The sequence below is a fragment of the Conger conger genome, chromosome 6 (assembly GCF_963514075.1).
Source record: "Conger conger chromosome 6, fConCon1.1, whole genome shotgun sequence".
NCBI lineage: Eukaryota > Metazoa > Chordata > Actinopteri > Anguilliformes > Congridae > Conger > Conger conger.
In genome coordinates, this window is record NC_083765.1 from 14,777,556 (window position 1) to 14,797,475 (window position 19,920).

Here is a 19,920-nt window from a genome sequence, read left to right on the forward strand (position 1 = left end):
AAAAGAGTTTGTCAAACATGTACTGATGCCATTTAACCACTATATGGCCAAGAAACAGTTGACAGACACCTTAATATAACAAATAATATAAATTCCTTGTAGTACTCAATGAGATACCAACCTCAACCTCTTTTTCTGTGAGAGGTGGACTACTGCAATTAAGAAGAAAAATACATCATGTTACTGTGGTGCTTTTGCGGGAAGAAATGACACAGGAACAATAAACATAATGCACTCGGTCAGACAAGGCTTGCTCCACAATCCTGTAAGCATTGCCAAGAACTAACTCTTTACTTTTAGCTTAAAGTTCATTTCAGGTCTCTAACCCGAAAAGGCTTCAAATGCCTTCAGCAATGCGACTCATGATCATTCCAGTGTTTTGGGATCTACCTCTCAATGACATTCTGTAATCTACTATACACATATGAATTCTGGAATCTAGTTTACACAGAGGCATTCTGGAATGTAGTATACACATAGGCATTCTGGAATCTAGTATATACAGAGGCATTTTGGAATCTAGTATACATATAGGCATTCTGGAATCCAGTATACACATAGCCATTCTAGAATTTGGCACACGCAATCACACCTGCCCGGAACAGCTCTGTGCAGTTTCAGTTTCCGCAGCATTATGTCAGAGATGTTGGGCATCACATCTGACTTTTCTTTGGCTTCTTCCTCCATAGGAGATGCCAGAGGGGGACAGGGAGAGAGCCCTGGATAAGCCAAGAGAGAGAGAAAGTGCGGTAGGACAGGAAAGAGAAATGAAGCACACTTTCATTCACACCACGGCCCGAGAGATGAAATGGAACACCCAGGAACACTGTGTCTCAGAACACAAACCACCAGGAAATAAGGACAATTAAATTACATAGTGTATTGTGTCCTATCACAAAAAAAAATAAACCATTCTGTAACTTCTGGGAAATGCAACTCAGGATGACCAGTGCATACCATAAACAACCCAGAACATTTCCTTCCATGGAAACAGGATCCCCCCCTCCCCATAAACCTACTTCCCGGAGATGGCTGTATGTTGTGACCTTGTCCCTGGGCCTGCCGGTGATGGAGGCCCCTGATAGCCCTGTTGTCCTACTGTAGAGGGTCATTCTCAGTGCCACTCAGGCTGAGGGGCTTACCTCTTTCCTGTTCAGCTGTTTCATTCAGGTCCGGCAACTTTGATCCCACAATACTTTGGTTTCGAATCAGCTTGTGCTCCTAAAGGAGGGAAGTGTGTTTCAAAGTCAGTGTTGGGGGAGAATTAGCATACCTACGCAATAGAGTGACATTCACTTTGTTCCTCTTCTGTACCCAAACCTTTAAAGCACTGCCAAATAAAAAAGAACCAAAACATAAAAAGAGGAGCTTTGAAGCTCATATATCAGAGCTTACCTCCCGCATTTTGGCCAGTTTCTGCATCTTGACAGGCTGCACCGGGAAGTCCTTGTACCCCGAGGACTTGAACAGGGACTCGCTTGATTTCTCGAAGAAGGGGAGGGCCTCCTCATTTTGGGGGGAATCGTCCTGCGCCCCGTTCCTGGCAGGGAAGGAGCCCACAGTGTCCCAGGACACGGCTCTCATGAGCGGGGGGAAGGCACCTATGGTCCTGATCTCTGCGGTGCAGGGGGCTTGCTGCGAGGCCAGGCGGGGCACGGGTTTGGCCACCCCCGTGGCGGGGGCCTCGTCATCCGGGGCCCTCCTTTGGGTCCCCCGCCCTGGGCCCTCTTCCTCCTCCCTGGCCTCCAGGCCCCATTTCCCTTTCTCCCGAGGTTTCCCACCGTCCTCTCTGGCAGCCGCGGGCACGGTGCGCCGTGGCGACAGCGTGCCAGAGGACACCTTGCGCTTCTCATTGGGCTTTCTGAGGCTCTGCGGCATCATGGGAAATCACAGAGAACAAAGATCTGTGACTGCACTACAATACTAAGACATTGAGTAGTTTGCCTATTTGGGGCTCATATTCCACAGTGTTTGTATTTTTCACTCACTGGGAAATCTAATGCTCAAGTACAAGGCCCTGTTACCAAAGACCACACCTCTTTATCACACCTCTTTGATAAATAAATATTACCTGTGGCCTGAGCTTTATTATTTAATGTGTATTTATGCAATGCAAGGGGGAGCAGTACTGACCTCTTGGTCCTGTGGGCTGTTGTCTTCCTGCTCTCCAATCAAACATACCTCCAAGCGCTGTAAAGCAAACACAGTGGAGTATACAAAGAGTCAGGATGACTAAAGCCTGATTTAGACTCTATTGCACAAGGTTTTGCATTCATACTTCGGCAAAGGCTTGCAGGGAGACTTTTGTCTTTACAGAAAGGAGACGCTGTTGATGTTTACATTTGTGACACCTCCTTAGTGACAATTCATCCAATGAACACTGTGTGACAAAGTATGATGTTGTCCACGACATAACAAAACTGTAGAGGTGCGTGACACTGAGAAAAAGTGTTGTTCAAAACTTTCTTCCGCAGAAAATACGTATTTTCTGTCATACGACACTTGTTGCAAGGGTTGTGCGATGAAGTATAAATTAGGCTTAATATAGTACGACTGACACCTCAATATATTTACAGTACAGTTCAGCCCTATATTATAATATAGGGCCACATTGTAATGTAAATTACACACTGTATAATTTATACTGTATGTATATGCAGGGGTGTTCTAGGCCATTAAACTGTTGTTTGATATGTAGTAGTGTTTGATAATCTGGGGAGGTAACCTGCACTTGTCTGAGTTTTGGCCTGGCCTAGTCTGACCCAGCAGCTCAGTTGACCAGATGTGAGGCTGCTGTCTGCACTAATGTGCCTGCACCACTAGTAGACAACAATGTCAGGAAGCCCTTAGTGAGTGATTCAACGGCGACCTTACTTGATTGGCTGGTGGGCTGACGTAATTCGCTCCCAGTTCCTCCAGAGCTGAAAATCACAAAGAAAAGCAGAAAGACAGTAACTTTTATTCGCACAGTTCTGACACGTGCACTGCTTCCTCTTATGTTTTGTTAAATGTCTTTCTGCTCCATCACAGGAAGGATTGTGTGTTGGCTTCCCATGGTGGAACGTACCATTCTGAGGGGGCACAGTCAAAGAGTTGCTCCTAGATGGTACAGGAGAAGGGTGAGGCGTGGAGTTGGACGAGAGACCAGCTGTAATGATACCCCTCCCATTAGAATAGCACTGAAGTGTCTGTGTCTTTTCAGAACAATCAGTCAAAGCTGAACACCATGGAATGTTAGTGGTAGAGATAAAAAAAAAAAAGAATAAAAAAAGTACCTTGTGACTACTCTTTTAAAAATATAATTGAATGCCATATTACTTATGAAACATATTCTGCAAAGATGTACATGTAATGTACTGAACAGTATGTGTGTACAGTACACGTTGTGTTAATGTACGGAACAGTATACGTGTAAGTGGCATGTCCTATTGAGGAATGTGAACATACCAGATTGAGGGGGCACAGTCAGGGAGCTGCTTCGCGACGGGGCCGGGGAAGAGAGTGGAGTCGGGTTTGGGGAGAGGCCTCCTGCAAAGAATACTCCATGTTCATAATATACCCAGCTCCATTTGCAATTGGCAGTCACAGTGCCAATCTGATTGTAAACCTGTCTTAGTGCTGCAAAATCCTCTGCTCATTTTAGAGACTCCAGACAGGCTCATGAGTACTCTGAAAGAGTGTAGCTGGTCTCTTCTCACCCTGTGCAATTTATGTTCCAGGCACCTTACTCATTGACTGGAAAAATTACGGACTGCAGGGAGGGTCTCTGCCCTGAGAACCACTGCTTTAGCCTGGACACACCATTTAACTGCCTCCCTCTCCTATCTATGGAGGCAGGATCTAGATGCTGACAGATTCCTCAGGGGACAAGTACTTGATGTGCAGGCAAGATAACCGAGTCATAGCCCAGGCAATAGAACATTAACTGCATGTCGCAGTTAATGGTCAGGCAAAAAAAAAGTTTTTATACAGCTTCCCGCATCCTTAAAATGAAAATGCGATGAAGGAAATAACAGAATTAAAGTGAAGTTTATTTAATTCATTACATTTTATAAAACAAATGTGTAAAAATTGAGGAATTACTGCTAATTGAGCATGTGAGAGCGGGCTATTCAGTCATTACCCGTTAAACCCCCTGCGTGGTTTTGTGCCATTGGCTATAGAGCTAATGGCAGAGGTTTGGCAGTAAATGCAAAAGGGGAAATGAAAAGCAGAGGGTAGGGGCGGAGCAGTGAGCAGAGCGTGGTTTGGGCTGGGCACCTGGGGGCGACTCTGACAGGCTGCTGGTGGACCGGCGGCCACGGCGGGAGAGGAAGCGGTCGCTCACTCTCTTGGCCTCCTCCAGAAGCTCCATATTCTTCTGCTTATCCTCCACGCTGAGCTGCAGGTCTGGCAGCTGGTCCTTCACTAGGTCGATCACATGACCTGCACTGTCTAGACGCACGCAGGCAGACAGGAGGGCAGGCGTACACGTGGGTACACGCACACACACACACACACACACCCGAGCACCCACACCAGCAACAGGAACACACACGCAGATACAATGTGGAAAATATTAGTAAAAGCATATTGCATTTCTCAAATTGCATATGAACGTTCTATGGCAGCATGGCAGCCTTTGGTAGCCCTACCAACTGTGGTGATGGAGGCGGTGTTTCGGGAGAGACGAGGCCTAGGGCTGTGGGGCCTGTGGGAGACACACATTAGCAAATATCACACTGTAAACAGCAACATAATGGTATCATAACTCATACTCGATGATAACTGCAAATGCTCACACTTTCATGAAGTTCTATCAACCACAATAGGTGACTACGGTAAAGAGTAATGCCCAATTCTGTCATTCAACAACAGAGCTGAATTGATATTTTTAGCAAAACTGTGAGATATAATAAATATGAAATGAAAAGATGGACATTTTGAATGTGCCCTTAAATGGTAACCTGACGTGCATTCTTTTTTAAAATGACAAAATATTAGCAGGAAAATAGGAGTGGGGTTAAGGGGTATTTAATTTAATTCAGAATTCATTAAGGGATACTTCCTTCTGTGGCCTGAGAAAACCAGATTCAAATTAGCATGTTAACTTTGTTTCTCTACAGCAGTTTAGACTGGCTGAAGGTGGGCTTGTTAAGTGTGCACCCGTGCCAGCAGCCCACTGGTATCGGTGGGCCAGGAGGGGGCAGCAATGTTAAACAACTGAATGTGAGAAAAGTGAATGTTGCCTGGCTGAATACAGGGAATACATTTGAAAATAAAATAATTTAAGCACAGATAATGCAGTGGATAGTAGTACACTCTCAGATATTAAACCATAGAAAGCAAAAATAAATACAATGAACTGATCATCAAGGATTAAAATAATCTAGGGTTCTATGGGAAACCATGATCACTGTAGAAACTCTGGGTAACCACTGTGTGACTTGCTACCTTCACACATTGTTACATTAATTTACCAATACATGGAGAATTGCTTTATTTGGCTTGATTCCATTAACAGGGTATGAAAGCAACCAAATAATATCCCATATGTTTCAGTTTATGTTTGAATGATATGAAAAAAGATATGAGAAAGTTTCAGTTTATGTTGTAATGATATTAATTCACTTTGACTCAGTAACTCACAAAAATCCTTCAGCCCATTGGTCACAAGGACATAAATTAAAGGGTACATACAACCTGTGGGACAGCTTTACGACGCTAGATGAGTCACTGTGATGAGGAGACTAGCATTATGCAAGCTTGGTTTGTGCAAAACCAGTGAGCCGGTGTTCTTCCTAAATATTTACAGAAGTCATTAATCCTACTTCCTTAAATGCCACAGCCCTGAAACCTTTTAAAATGCTATCAATATGAGGGGCATGAGCCTGATTCATGTCCAGCATACACAAGAGATTAGCCATACTTCTGCCGAATTGTTCATTCTTCCGAAAGCAAAACATGCGTTCAATCTGCCCAGTTAATGTAATTGGCAAGGCGATGCTATTTTTGTTCTAAATATTATAACGCACTGTATTTATCTTACAAAAACAATGTTGAGGATCAAGACATAACTGAATATGGGGCAGAATAAAGACAGCAGAATGAGCAGCACCCTGCCCTCAGTAGGATCAGTAGATCAGTAGGACTAGCATACCTGGCCAGCTCAAGAGGTCTGGGATCTTGGTTGCCAAAATCATCTTGTCTTGGGAATACAATAGATGGTGCAGGGATTGCCATGGTTACTGCTTTATTTTCAACAGGTGTGCACTGCTGACAAAACAAAGCAAAACAAGCTGATCAGACTAAGACATTACATTAATGGCATTTGGCAGATAGATACAGGTGATTAGACTAAGCAGGAGGCAATCCTCCCCTGGAGCAATGCAGGGTTAAGGGCCAAACCACCGACCTTGCGTGTCCCAGTAATGCACCTTAACCACCCTAAGAATGAGTAAATACGACAGAATTCCAACATTTACATTTCTCAACCTCAATAAATACCAAAATACCATAGGTCTTCTGTCACAGTAAAATAAAGAAATCCGAGCTAAATTCTAAGACTTTGTATATGCTACTATATACAGTATGCAGGCAAAATATACAACTAATGTACACAACTTGGTGAACAAATAGTTTCTGGTGTGAGGAAGTTAAAGCTCTAATTTGTTTTCTTTTCTAGCAATGTTGGTTAGGGATCAGAGGTCATGGAACAGGGACCCCAAGGAGTCGATTCCCTTTGAATGTCCAGATTTACTGTTATTTAATGGAGCTGTGATTGTGTGAGCCCAGACAAAAAACATACTCTTTCAAAGCACTTTTTAGGAAAAATAAACAAACAGTGGTCGCTTGTGATGCTAAAGTTATTTCTGGAAGCTGCTGGGTCTTCTCTGATCAGCCAGGGATGAAGGAGCTGCTACCAAAATGTTCCAGTTGAACAATCTGCATTCTCTGTGCAGGCTCTTCCCCAGATGAGAACCAGTGGGACAGAGCCGACCTTATATCAAACACCGCCTCATGTGAGACACTCGCAAAAAGGAAAAATCATTTCTATGATGTCTAACAGGCAAATATATTCTGTGTCTCAGCATTAAAACTACATTTTTAATTAAGTACATTTTACATTTCTGTTTGAAGTTGTATCCATGCTATCTATCCTATCTATCATGACATGATCAAATCTGAGTTTTATCTATCTGTATCTGCAGAAAACATGAACAATCCACAAAGTTTCTGGAAAGCTATTAAATCTTTGTCAGCATGTGATGAATCTAATAATCTACCTTCCTGTACAATCAAATACTCTGTTATTGTGTCTGATAGGTCTGTTGAACTGTTTTAATGAGCATTTTATATCCTCTGGGTTTTCACTTGATTCTGTCACGTCTTCCCCTGTGGACAACTACTGACAATGCTGCTCCTGTTGACCAGACATTTTGTTTGAACCCTTTTTCTGTTGCTGCGGTTCATAATGCCCTAAAGCAGTTGAATCCTCGCAAACCGGCTGGCCCGAATCACCTGGAACCAGGTTTCTTAAAATTTGCAGCAGATTATATAGCTTAACCACTGTCACATCTTTTTAATCATACTTTGGTTTCAAATGAAATCCCTAAAGTCCGGAAGGCTGCTTATGCTCTCCCCCTGCTCTACTTCTGGAAACACTGGTTAGTAACCAGATTAAGGAGTATTTATGTACAAATTACATTCAGGGGTTAGAAAAAATAGTAGCAAAATCAACTGGTGGCATGAAAGCGGTAAATGATATAATCTTAGCTCAGGATGATACGTAGAATTGCGTGTCTCTTTTTATTGATTTATCAAAAGCCTTCCATACTGTGGGTCATGTCGTTTTGAAACTTCTTTTTAACATTGGCTTCACTGATCATACATTTACAATGAATATTAACTGTCTGGGATCAAATGTACGTAATGCTAATTTAAATTTCTATGCGGATAACACTGTAATTTATTGCTGTGCGCTCACCCTAAAAAAGGCGCTGGAGTACCTGCAAGCTGCTTTTGATATAGTGTAGGCTCAGCTTTGTCAACTGATGGTTGTCTTGAATGCAGATAAAACTAAAATCATGGTCTTTTCAAACTCCAGAAAGATGTCATTAAAACACTGTAACTTCTCAAGGTAAAGCAGTTGAAGCTGTTACCACTTACAAATACAAATACAAATCTCTTTTAAGCATCATATTCAGCACCTGGTAAAAAAAAATCTAAAGTTAAAACTAGGGTTTTATTTTAGGAGCAAGTCTTGTTTTTCTTTTGATGTCAGGCAGAGATTGATCCGTTCTTGATTATGGTAATCTGCTGTGTTCATTACAAATTGTAGAGCTCTCACTCGCCATTGTACATTATATTCCAAACTCAATCGGCCTGCTTTGTCCATATGAAAGCTTAGTCACTGGTATGGTCTTATCTATGAAGCAATTTTAGGAAAACTCTCCTCCTTTATGTCACAGAAATGTGGAGGCACTTATAGGTTATGGTCTCAAGCTTCTCTGCCTGAGTTTGGCAAGAAGGCCTTTATGTGTTCTCTGCCTGGAATAGCAAACTTCAGAACTTGGTCACACTTAATAAATTTAAAGCTATTGCCAAGAGTTTAAAAATAGAACCTGTTGGAAATTGCAAATGTTTTTAGCAGGAAATTGACTGCTTTTTGCACTTGATTGTATTTTGCACATTCTGACTGTTTTTGTACTTTTTGTATACTTTTATGCTTTAGATTGTCTGAAACTGGATGTGCTGCTCTTTTGGCCAGGTCTCTCTTATAAAAGAGATTTTTTAATCTCAGTGGAACTAACCTGGTAATATAAAAGTTAAATAAAGTATAAAAAAATGAAATATCAAGATACACTCGGGCAAAGTCCATTGGCTTCATTTTCTCTAATGCCTAGAAGAGGAAGAATTTGCGCGATCTTGTGAGAGTTACTCATTTGAAAACCCTTTGATGTCCTGGCAAAAACTATTCTTTTAGGCAAATAAACCACATAGTACTTTGGCCTACCCAGCCAGCTACTTGACAGTGCTGTACTCTTTTACGCAGGGAATGTTAAAGCTCCTCTATCAGCGCATCTGGGAGGTGTGCCGGACTGGGCTGTTTGACATGAAAACGCTCTTAAAATGTACTTTAGGGCAGACCACAATGTGAATGCCAGCATTGTTCAATAAACATTTCAGGCAGGATTAATGGAGGTATGGTGAGGGGGAAATCTGAGGAGGGGCCACCCTGTAAACGTGGAGCCAGTGCCTCAGGTGAGAGTGGACGTGCTGTCCAAACCGGCCCTGACCACAACAACAGCCCAACCGCCTGCACTGCATGTGTGCTGACGAAACAAGGGCAGGCAAGAACAGAGTGATGAAATTAAGTTAACAAAACATCACATTTTAAGCAAAAGTTCCAATAAGTAATTGGATTGGAAGTTCCACACAACAAAATACTCAGTCGAAAATAAGCTGCTACGGAGAATGCATTACTCTGCCAGAGTACATTTTATCACGTCTGAAGTTAAACAACCGCTGTCACAATCACTTTGACACTAATTTCAGAACCAAATCACTTGTTTACAATGACTCAACTTAACTTTCATAGTATTAGCATTTCAAAATGAAATGCACATATTACATCTGAAAATACGGTCTTTTCATTCATTACAATGCATCTACGACAACATGGAGCAGTCAGATGATCCATGTTAGAATAGAGATCAAGCGGTGAGAGGAGGAGGAAGAGGAGGTGGAGGTGGTCAATGGAATGACAGACGACAAATACTCCTTCAGAGAGGTGGCCTTGTTTCTTGTCTTAGAGGTCCTGGTAGACAGCAGTGTCTTTCACTGCAGTTCAGGTTTTTTTTCTGAATTTGTACCTATAATTTGGTTGCTATGATTAAAGTTTTTTACAATTGCTAAAAATTCACTCTTTCAAAACTCTTCATACAACTCTCTGCACCAACATACAGCTTGTCAGTTCATTTCATTCACAAAATGGATCAAAACTACCCAACCACTGGGAACATGTCTCAAAGGAAATGCACCAGCATTAGAATTTTATGTGTCAATCATAGAACAATGATCTAAAAAACACTAACAACCAGTGGCATTACAGTGAATGCACTATTTTCTGTTACGGATTTTCAAATTGGACTGGAGAAAGGTATAGGTGGTTCAACCTGATTTTTTGTAAAAGCAATGAAAAAAATAATTCAGTTTGGTCCACATACAGTGCTCTTGTGCTAACTGAAAACTGAAAAAAATGTTTGCAGTTGTAAAAAAACTGTGAAACAAACCCACAGTGCGTTATACTTATATATATTTTTACAGTATTCTGATTATTTTCAATGATTCCACTCTCTTCTACTGTTTCCACTATTCCCTTTATTTAGAACCACAAAAAGACCATATTGAAACATGTATCATTTTTTCATCCTATAGTAAAGTGTTGTAAAAACAACTAAACAGTGAATCTATAGGTATCTTTTGTGTGGGCGATCACGTATCATAGTATTTCATGAAAAATTAGGAATTTGAACCAATGAGTTTGGAAGTGCAAGATTTCTGTAAAGATATGAATGCACAATGCATGTTTTGAACAGACGAATGGGCTGTGTTACAAGTGCTCACCATTTTGAGTGTCGTGTCTAAGGTTTTGAAAATTGAGCACAAGCTTGTGAGATTAGGGTCGAAGTGATTGTAAAAAAAACAAAAAACTGTAATACTCAACATTCTGCTCTGCAAGACACTTCCCAGATGGAAACAAGATAACAGTAATGAATATAAGAGCTTCCTGTGGGCTGCCCCGTCAATGTTCTGCTCAGAGAGCATTTAGTGGGGTCACTGTTTCCTGCAAACAGGCTGCTGGACCTGCATGCCAAGAGGCTGCCTGAGGCTCACTTGTGGTGACTGTGGCAACAGAGTGATAACAGGATAGGAAGGAGGAGATGGGAGGAGAGGAAAGGAGAGAGGGGTGTAAGTGAAAGGCACACCACTCACAGTGACGGGAGAGCTGTTGGTACTGTCGAGGTCTTCAGGAGAGTCTTCCTCTTCCTCAGGGAGCGTGGGCATGGTGGGGACTTGACGGAAGACAGATGTGGCTTGGGTGGAAATGTAAGGGGCAGAGCTGGGGGTGGAGATACCTGTCTGAGTCGGCCAATCTCGTTCTCTTAGAGTGGCACGCTGTTGAATGGGGTCTTCTACTGCCTAGACAACAGCACACACAGACAGACAGGCAGACGCCCACAGACATGCACACATACACTCAGTTATCACTTTATTAGGTACACCTGGACACCAGCTTGTTAATCCAAATATTTAATCAGCCAATCATGTGGTAGCAACTAAATGCATAAAAGTATGCAGACATGGTCAAGAGGTTCAGCTGTTTTTCAGACCAAATATCAGAATGGGGAAGAAATCTCATCAAAGTGACTTTGACTGTGGAATGATTGTGCCAGACAGGGTGGTTTGAGTAACTCAGAATCTGCTGATCTCCTGGGTTTTTCACATACAACAGTCTCTAGAGTTTGCAGAGAATGGTATGAAAAACAAAAACACATTGTGTGGGCAAAAAGCATAGTTAATGAAAGAGGTCAGATGAGAAGTGCCAGACTGGTCGAAGCTGACAGGAAGGTGACAGTAAAGCAAATAACCATGCTTTACAACAGAGGTATGTAGAAGAGCATCTCTGAACACACAATGTGTCAAACCTCTAAGTGAATAGGCTACAGCAGCAGAAGTCTAAAAAATACCTAATAAAGTGCTTATACTTTGCATAAAAGGACTGCTCTGGACTTACTGGTCAAGCTCTTTTGGCCACAGAAAGGGGTCGACGGCTCTCTCTGACCTTCAGCTTGAAAATATTTGGCCAAGCAGACCTGACTAACAGACCTTTCCTAAAAATGAATAACTGGGGTTAGGCTGGGAGACCATGAATATATTTTTCCATCAGCTAAATTTAGGCTTATTTGATTGGAATGCGTAGATGTAAGCTACCCCTTGCTCGCACAGTATCTGGACAAAATTAGGCACTGCCTCAGCCTACAAAAGAAAGAAGAGGTGGATGAGAATTTAAAGATGAGGTAATGCTACACGTTGACTATGGTATCTTTCGACTAGGAAAAAATAGCCGTAATAGAACCTAGATTTCGCAAAATGAACATTCAACAGAACATTTCTAAAGAATAAAGAGGACCATCTCTCTTTGAATGCACATCTGCCTGTAGATTTCACCACATTCGAAGGTAGTGTCCAAGAGATCTGGGGCACTTTCATACATTGGTAGGTGGTCTCAGACTACAGTGTAAAGAGAAATCCCTCTTGGAATATAGCAACTAACATAACAGTAAGTAATCATGTCAGAGGTCATAGGGTGGGTACACTCCAGGGCATTTTTAACAACTGACATTGCTAATATGCCGATATTTACATTAGGAATAATATTTTTTGTTCTTGTCAAAACAATGTGCAGCCATTTTGTTACATTAACAGATTTATTTGAATTTGTGAAGGCTACAAATCCTCATGCCTAAATTCAAGGTATTCCTAAATGAGGATGTGAAAATCCTTGAATCTGTTCTGCGCATCATTTGTGTATCGTTAATGTTTGCTACAGTATTTGCTGTGAGCACAAAACGGTATACAGATAATGGAAGGATTTATCACTTCCCTTTACCCTATACTTGATTGATTTGGAATGTAACTCCAGTTTACCTTTTAGCTCACCACATTCTCTAACTCAATGAGAAGCAAGAGAAATCTTCAATGTTAGACAATTAAGAGAAAACGGAGATTACTAGCAAATGGACTCAGATTATTGATTATGGCATTCTAGAAATCACTGGAAATTAGTCCATGTTACATTTGTGGCATTTGCCTAAGATACATTTTTTTTTCATCAATTCACAATCACAATTTACCAATATTGTAAAGACAGCACTTCTTAACAAACAAAGAGAATGGGTGCTTAAGATTGTAGACTTGTCCAGTGTAGACTCCAAGAAAGTAGGGTTATTATGTTCTTATGTAAGAACACTCTCACAAAAACGTCATAGGCAGTTATAGGATGTGGAGGAGTGATATGTGGATTTCGAACAGGATCTGTTTGGTATTTGGTATACGCTTTTTAAATGTATGCCAAATATAATGTTTGTACAACTCCAGAAAAAGATGGGTAACAGGCACACTGGGAAAGTGTCACCATATCTCCCATAGTATAAACAACCCCCAGACAGAGAAATGCTCTTATCAGACATGTCATCACTTAAAAACACAGCTCAGAACGAGGGGGGCAGTGGGCTCTCCTTCCGCCGATGTAATCATCACTGCTGCTGCCCGTTCAGCTGGCCCCATTCCCCTCCTCCTCGCCTTCTTCCCAAAATGTTCCTGTTCCTCTGTGACACCCCCTTAGTCTCTCCACTGTGTCATTGTATCGCTCTGGTCCTCTACGTTACAGTCAGCTAGCAGCTATGATGATGTGACGACCAAGTTAATTTTGAACAATTCCCATCCACCTTTCTTCTTTAACTCCTTAATCAACAGTTTCTGCTATGCTACCTGCACCCCACACACTGGGAGCACTGCTGATGCAGTGTGTGCACTCAGCCATGAGCCAGGGACCTGGAGCAAGGGTGCATCTCTCAGACAACAGCTGGTTGCCTGTGGGTTCCTGGATGATAGTAATGATGACAATGATGGCAGTGATGATGATGATAACTACTATTATTATGACTTATTTTAATAATACACCTTCTTGTCATCTTGTCATCACATTCCCCAGTTTAAGAAAAACCTAAACCTAAAGTTTCCACAGTAAATATTTAAAACATTCCATGTTCCATTCCATGTGCTTCCATGCTCTTTTACTGCTAGGAATAGCAAGCAGAAAGCAGTTCCTCTAAGTGATCTACAGTGAACAGTCCTGCATGGTGCACACACAGTGAGAGCGTGCAGTATGTGGACTCACCGTCACTACAACAAGAGGAGTGGGGTTCTCAGTCAGCACGGCCTGGCTCCTCCCATTGTCTACTGGCTCTGACTGACAGTTGTCATGGCAGGCTGGACCCTCCGATCTTAGACCAGTCAGACTCCTGGACAATGTTCAGTTAAAGACATTCATGGGAAATAAAACATTAAATGTATGTGACGATCAGAGTACATACAGTGCATGAGAATGCCTTAATAGCTGTCATTAGCACAGCTATTTCCTGCCACAGCAGAAGTGTGAAAGTGAGGTCTGAGTGTTAAACTCTGACGGGACGCATCTTCAGCAGTGCACCGACACTGAAGCACCCATGACCAGGAAGAGTGCTGCTAGCCACAGAGTGCTGGCCCAGGCGCAGGACGATGTAAACACAGAGGTTTCTGCACAGTTTCAGATCGAGCTGAGCCTACTCTGTGTGTGAGAAAATGGCTCTCTCTTATAAACACTGGAGATTCCTTTCTGGTAAACGCTGGAGGAATGTGAGCGTATGTGTATGACTGTGATGGTTAATGTGAATGTCGGTGTGATTATGAATGTTACCCTGCTGTGTGCTCGAGGGTGTTGCTGTCTGGACCATTCTTGTGATCGGGCTCAGGGCGTGTCTCCGGGTGTAGGATATCCTGGGGCCAGCTTTCCAAGAGCGTTGTCTGTGTCCTTGTGTGTACTGAGAGTAAGGGATAGAGCCCATTGAGAAAAACCCAGAGACCAAACAGCATGTGATAAACCCAGAGACCAAACAGCATGTGATAAACCCAGAGGCCAAACAGGAAGTGATAAATCCAGAGGCTAGCACAGGAAGTAATAAGCCCAGAGGCCATCACAGGAATGAATAAACCCAGAGGCCAAACAGGAAGTAATAAACCCAGAGGCCATCACAGGAAGTAATAAACCCAGAGGCTACACAGGAAATGATAACCTGGGGCTAAACAGAGATAATTAAACTCAAGAGTTAAATTATATACACAGCGTGTCATGGTGGTTGGGGTTAATGAGACTAATGATGTAGAGGCTAAAGCAGATGTGTATTTCGGCTGTAAAGTGGAAAACTTTGTTACCTAACACGAGAGGTCCTGTGCTGTCATTGTCTGTGCTGTTTGGCTGTGAATTGCTGCTGCCACACGGGACCTGTGCTTGTGTTGGCGTGTCAGTAAGGCAAGCTGTTCCGGAAGTGTTATCGTCCTGACCAAGAGAAAAACTGCAAATTAATCTCTCATCATAAAAGCCCTGGACCAAAGAAAATGTTACACAGATTATATTAGTATCACTAGCCAGTACAGCCTTCATCAGAGGCTTCATTCAGTCGATGAGCTGGGCATCACCAGGTAGGGTGATTTGACAGTCAAAAAGGCAGCCATAAATGGCCAGATTGCATAGATATGCTTTCCACGTGCCAGGTTGAGGGAGTGCAGGCCAATTTCTACCAGAAGATACAAACACCTACAGGTTTACTATACACTTCACAATCATAACCACCTTCACAATCATAAGAGGCAATATTTTCAGGCACTTTCGCAGGAATTAAGACCCTGCAGGCTAAATGAACCGGGATGTACAGACAATCATGTTTCAGAATTCCAAAAGGAAACAGAAACTGCATGAGAAATGTTGTTTACCACTATTCTCCCTCCATGTGAAACTAATATAGCCACTAGTAATATTACTACTCCTGCTACTAATAGTAATAACAACAATCAACAGCATGATAATCATCATCATCATAAGTTCAAGGGGTGTAGCCCCCATTACCATATAAGGAGAGTAACCCCCTGACCAAAAACAAATCAATGCTAATAATAGTCTTGGGGAGAAGTTTGACTGCATTGGACAGCAAGTCTCTGAAAGGCTTTGGTTTTGGCAGCATAACCCAATACTGCAGCCAGGATCATGGATGGCTGAATTTAACTGGGGGACTTCGTCAAGTTCACCAGTTTGCAGGCTGTTTCTGTATTGTGATCTTTTTGAAATATTTATTCCTTAGCTCCAAAATGTTAACCTAAACTTGCTGGAATACCTCAGTAATATTGTTATTTGAAAAGGTTTAAAAAGTATTTATAGTGTCTGCAGAGACTGATAGTTGTGGAGACAGGGCTAGGATCTATAATAAACTCATGTGATCAATGGACCATCGGTGTGTGAGTGTGTGTATTAATGGGTGAATGAGAAGCATCAATTGTACAGCGCTTTGGATAAAGGCACTATATAAATGCCAACCATTTACCATTTATTGGAAACAATTTTCTAAATTCTAAGTCAGTTAAGAACTTGTGATCATACACCATAAAGGATTAAGGGCCACGGAAAAGGGAAGTCACCCTTCTGCACTTCCTGCTCATCACCATGGGACAGATTAAGAGCAGATTGTATACATGGCGATATAGGCCAAAACGTCCTTTCTAAATGAAAGTGGTCACCTAAATATACTTATATACAGTATTTGCCATTGCGCGTGATTCTAATTTGGGCACTGCTGTCAGGGTAACAGGCCCCACCCACACTGTACTTCAGGATCTTCAGAATGCAGCCCATCTCCAGGCATCCTGCCCAACAGCAGACTCACCTCAGTCAACCCACAGCCGCTCTGCTTTTCTGTCCAATTCAGGGCATAACCAAGGGAATCCCAGCAGGCTGTTTTCCTCCAATCCCATTGCTATGAATTATATAATTCAGATGGGGAAGGGGGGTCTGAATGCCTCTCCTTTTCTGAATGAACACTGTTTGGAGGAGTGTTTGGGATGCATTGCCTTCTTGCTATATCACAGACAGATATCATCTTTATACTCCTCTATCACAGTGGCCTTGCTTGCACTCTGACACCTACATGGTGCTAAACCAAGGCTGGTGCACTGCCAGGCACAGAGCAACAATGGCCAAGGATGGGAATGGGATACTGATCTCCACTCAGCTGTCTTCAGCCCGAGAGCCAGGCCAGGCCAGGCCAGCAAACTCCCTGTGGTCCTCTCAGAGTCACAACAGACTGCCAATACTATACTGCCCCTCATGGCTGCTTCTTTTGCAGACATTTTATTTTTCTCTCATTGTGGATTCAGCAGCTCTACAATCCTCTCACATGTGTATCTGAAGACTGCAGAAGAGGTTCAGCTCTCACTGATGAGTAGTGGTAGCACATATGCACCCGGTGAATAGAGTAGGGTTGGGATATGCTGCAGGCGGGTTGGGATAAGCTGCAGTAGGGTTGGGATATGCAGCAGTCGGGTTGGGATATGCTGCAGTACGGTTGGGATTTAGTGCAGTAGGGTTGGGATATGCAGCAGTCGGGTTGGGATATGCTGCAGTAGGGTTGGGATATGCAGCAGTCGGGTTGGGATATGCTGCAGTAAGGTTGGGATTTAGTGCAGTAGGGTTGGGATATGCTGCAGTAGGGTTGGGATATGCAGCAGGCGGGTTGGGATATGCTGCAGTAGGGTTGGGATATGCTGCAGTAGGGTTGGGATATGCAGCAGTCGGGTTGGGATATGCTGCAGTAAGGTTGGGATTTAGTGCAGTAGGGTTGGGATATGCTGCAGTAGGGTTGGGATATGCAGCAGTCGGGTTGGGATATGCAGCAGTCGGGTTGGGATATGCTGCAGGCGGATTGGGATATGTTGCTGTAGGGTTGGGATATGCTGCAGTAAGGTTGGGATTTAGTGCAGTAGGGTTGGGATATGTTGCACCAGGATTGTGATATGCTGCAGGCGGGTTGGGATATGCTGCAGTAACGTTAGGCCTTATATGCATAAGGAAGAGCCAGTCATCCAACTGCTGTGGTCTCATAATCAAAATGTTCACAGTCAGGACACTAGGCTCAAACCTGTGATGTCAGGACTACAAGGCCCAGGCTTGTGCACGTGGTGAGCACTGTACAAACTCAGACTGGTACGTGGCTTCACAGACTGAACCACCCATGAGCCCCATAAAATATAATAGAAATAAAGATAAAAACAGAGTAAGAACACAACTGAAAGTGAAATTACAATACAGTGAAATACAGTGAAAACACAGTGTTGCAATGTTATTCAATATTCGGATAAATGTTGCTAGTGTGTTATAGACCTCCTGAGAAATTATTATTGAGTTGTCTGCAAACAAACAAGTCCTGTGTTCAAACGCATTTGAAAACCTGCTCTGTACAGGTCAGGCAAGGGGTAAGCAGAAGAGCTGTATCAAACAGATACCCAGTGGGCTGCAACAACCAGACATGTTGCAGTATAATTGAATCACCCAGATTGTTTCCTGTTGGTAGAATACATTAGAGAAGCTGTGTGGGAGACTACTCTTTGGCGAGAGCTATTTTAAGGATTCTGGCATTTCATCAAATGTGGGGGTCAGCTCTCATAAGAGAACAAATCCAGAGGGGACGGTGGGTGAGCCCATCACTGCTGGAGGGCTGAGGGTTAATTCACAACAAAGCTTTCGCTCATTTTCATGAGAAAGTGAACGCTGTGGCCCTTTGCACTGTTATGTAAGCGCTTCCGTGCTGGCCAGATTTGTTTAAAATTTGGTTTTGTGAAGCACAGAGCGTACAGGACAGAGCAGGGGAAGTGCCGTTTATACTGCCCCTGTGCGAGATAACAGGATGGAGAGAGTGTGAGAAGGGTGAGAGAGAAGTTTGGAGATGGAGGGGAGGTGATGGAGGCAGAAATGGCAGAACTTTTCACAAAGAAGCTTAGCTGTCAGACAAGAAACTCATGGTGATACATCAATTGTAAAATTGTTTCCCATGCCAAGAAAGCTGTCAACAGGTATCAAGAGGCAGCAGAAACTTGACACTCCTACATATAAATAAAACATTTTGATCAGAGTTTACATTCAATACCAATATCTGGCAAAATAATTGTCTTTTGGTGTGCAAAGCAGTATCATGTATCCTGGGCTACCAATGGCTAACAATAGACTAACAGAACTCAGAACAGACACTGATACACACATATAACTGCCTTCAACATGATAACACAGCCCACACACATGCACTTGGGACTCGAGGGACTTGTCCATGAGTTGGGATAAAAATAACAGTGGTGAATAACCCACCCGCCCTCTCCACCCAACCATAATGACCCTACCTGAGCTTCTGAGGGTGAGTGCACACCGGCCCCGTAGCACCACAACGCTCCTATATTCCTCTGGCGGGGAGATTTCCACCGAAAGCACAAGTGATCCAGAGTCCCTTTTCTCCCTTTTCTCCTCTCCTTCTTTTCCTTTTTTTTTTCTTCCTCCGCCTGCCTCCCCTTCACTCCTGGGAGCTTTTACCATTTAAGGGCAACGTTTCATCTGGCTGTGCTGCTGCTCTCCATGCTCACAGTCCCCGGCTTGCCTCGTGCCCGGAGAAGAGTGATCACGTCCTCCGAGATCCCCCTTCCCCGTAAATCCCTATTTTCTACCCATGTTCCACCCCCGCCCCCCCCCCCCCCCACCCCCTCATTTCCTATTTGTGTCTGGCAGTTATTCTGAGGTTTCCTGGGCCCATTCTGCTGCTGTCTTGGGGGCCAGGGTGGGGGCGTTTTCACAATTGAGAGGATCCCCTGTCCATCCACCATGGGGGTTGGCCCCAATCTCAGCCTTCAGCACATGGTAAGTAAACATTCCCTGACTCCCACAATAGAGACACTGGTCCCCCGACTCATCAACAGCTCCTCAGACAGGCCAAGACTAACACTACGCAGTCGGAAAACGGGAGCCTACAGTAACAGTAATGGAACTACATTTTCTATGACGGGCTCCATATTAAATTGCAGATGAGTATGCATTTCAATTCAGCAATTCAACATTTTAATTCTGTCAAATCAACTGCATTTACTGAGCATCTGCTTCATTTGAGTGATGTGAATGTAGAAACTGCACAATATAGTTTATTTATTTTCATATTTATTGCGTGACTCGCCACAATTTCTCTCTCCAACCAACGGCAATGGGTCCCACCAGTTTGTACATTATTAATAGGCCACTTCTCTTGTGAAAAA

General features: G+C 43.0%; 1 protein-coding gene across 4 annotated transcripts in view; it reads right to left on the bottom strand.

Annotated features, from left to right (window-relative positions):
* The window catches only part of mrvi1 (murine retrovirus integration site 1 homolog), a 29,284-nt gene that overhangs the window by 7,450 nt on the left and 1,914 nt on the right, over positions 1-19,920 (bottom strand). Inside the window, exons 1-16 of one of the 4 annotated variants that reach the window (XM_061246018.1) lie at positions 19,024-19,262; positions 15,019-15,142; positions 14,504-14,627; positions 13,946-14,069; positions 10,978-11,184; positions 6,140-6,255; positions 4,635-4,690; positions 4,261-4,434; positions 3,448-3,528; positions 3,068-3,148; positions 2,875-2,921; positions 2,134-2,190; positions 1,396-1,869; positions 1,143-1,221; positions 593-719; positions 122-152 (exon numbers count right to left, since the gene is read on the bottom strand). In XM_061246018.1, coding sequence (XP_061102002.1) covers positions 122-152; positions 593-719; positions 1,143-1,221; positions 1,396-1,869; positions 2,134-2,190; positions 2,875-2,921; positions 3,068-3,148; positions 3,448-3,528; positions 4,261-4,434; positions 4,635-4,690; positions 6,140-6,255; positions 10,978-11,049 — 1,395 coding nt within the window. In that variant the 5' untranslated portion in view covers positions 11,050-11,184; positions 13,946-14,069; positions 14,504-14,627; positions 15,019-15,142; positions 19,024-19,262. Of the gene's footprint in view, positions 1-121; positions 153-592; positions 720-1,142; positions 1,222-1,395; positions 1,870-2,133; positions 2,191-2,874; positions 2,922-3,067; positions 3,149-3,447; positions 3,529-4,260; positions 4,435-4,634; positions 4,691-6,139; positions 6,256-10,977; positions 11,185-13,945; positions 14,070-14,503; positions 14,628-15,018; positions 15,143-19,023; positions 19,263-19,920 lie in introns of those variants that run through there. The other 3 variants (XM_061246016.1, XM_061246019.1, XM_061246017.1) reach the window with 3 other exon arrangements.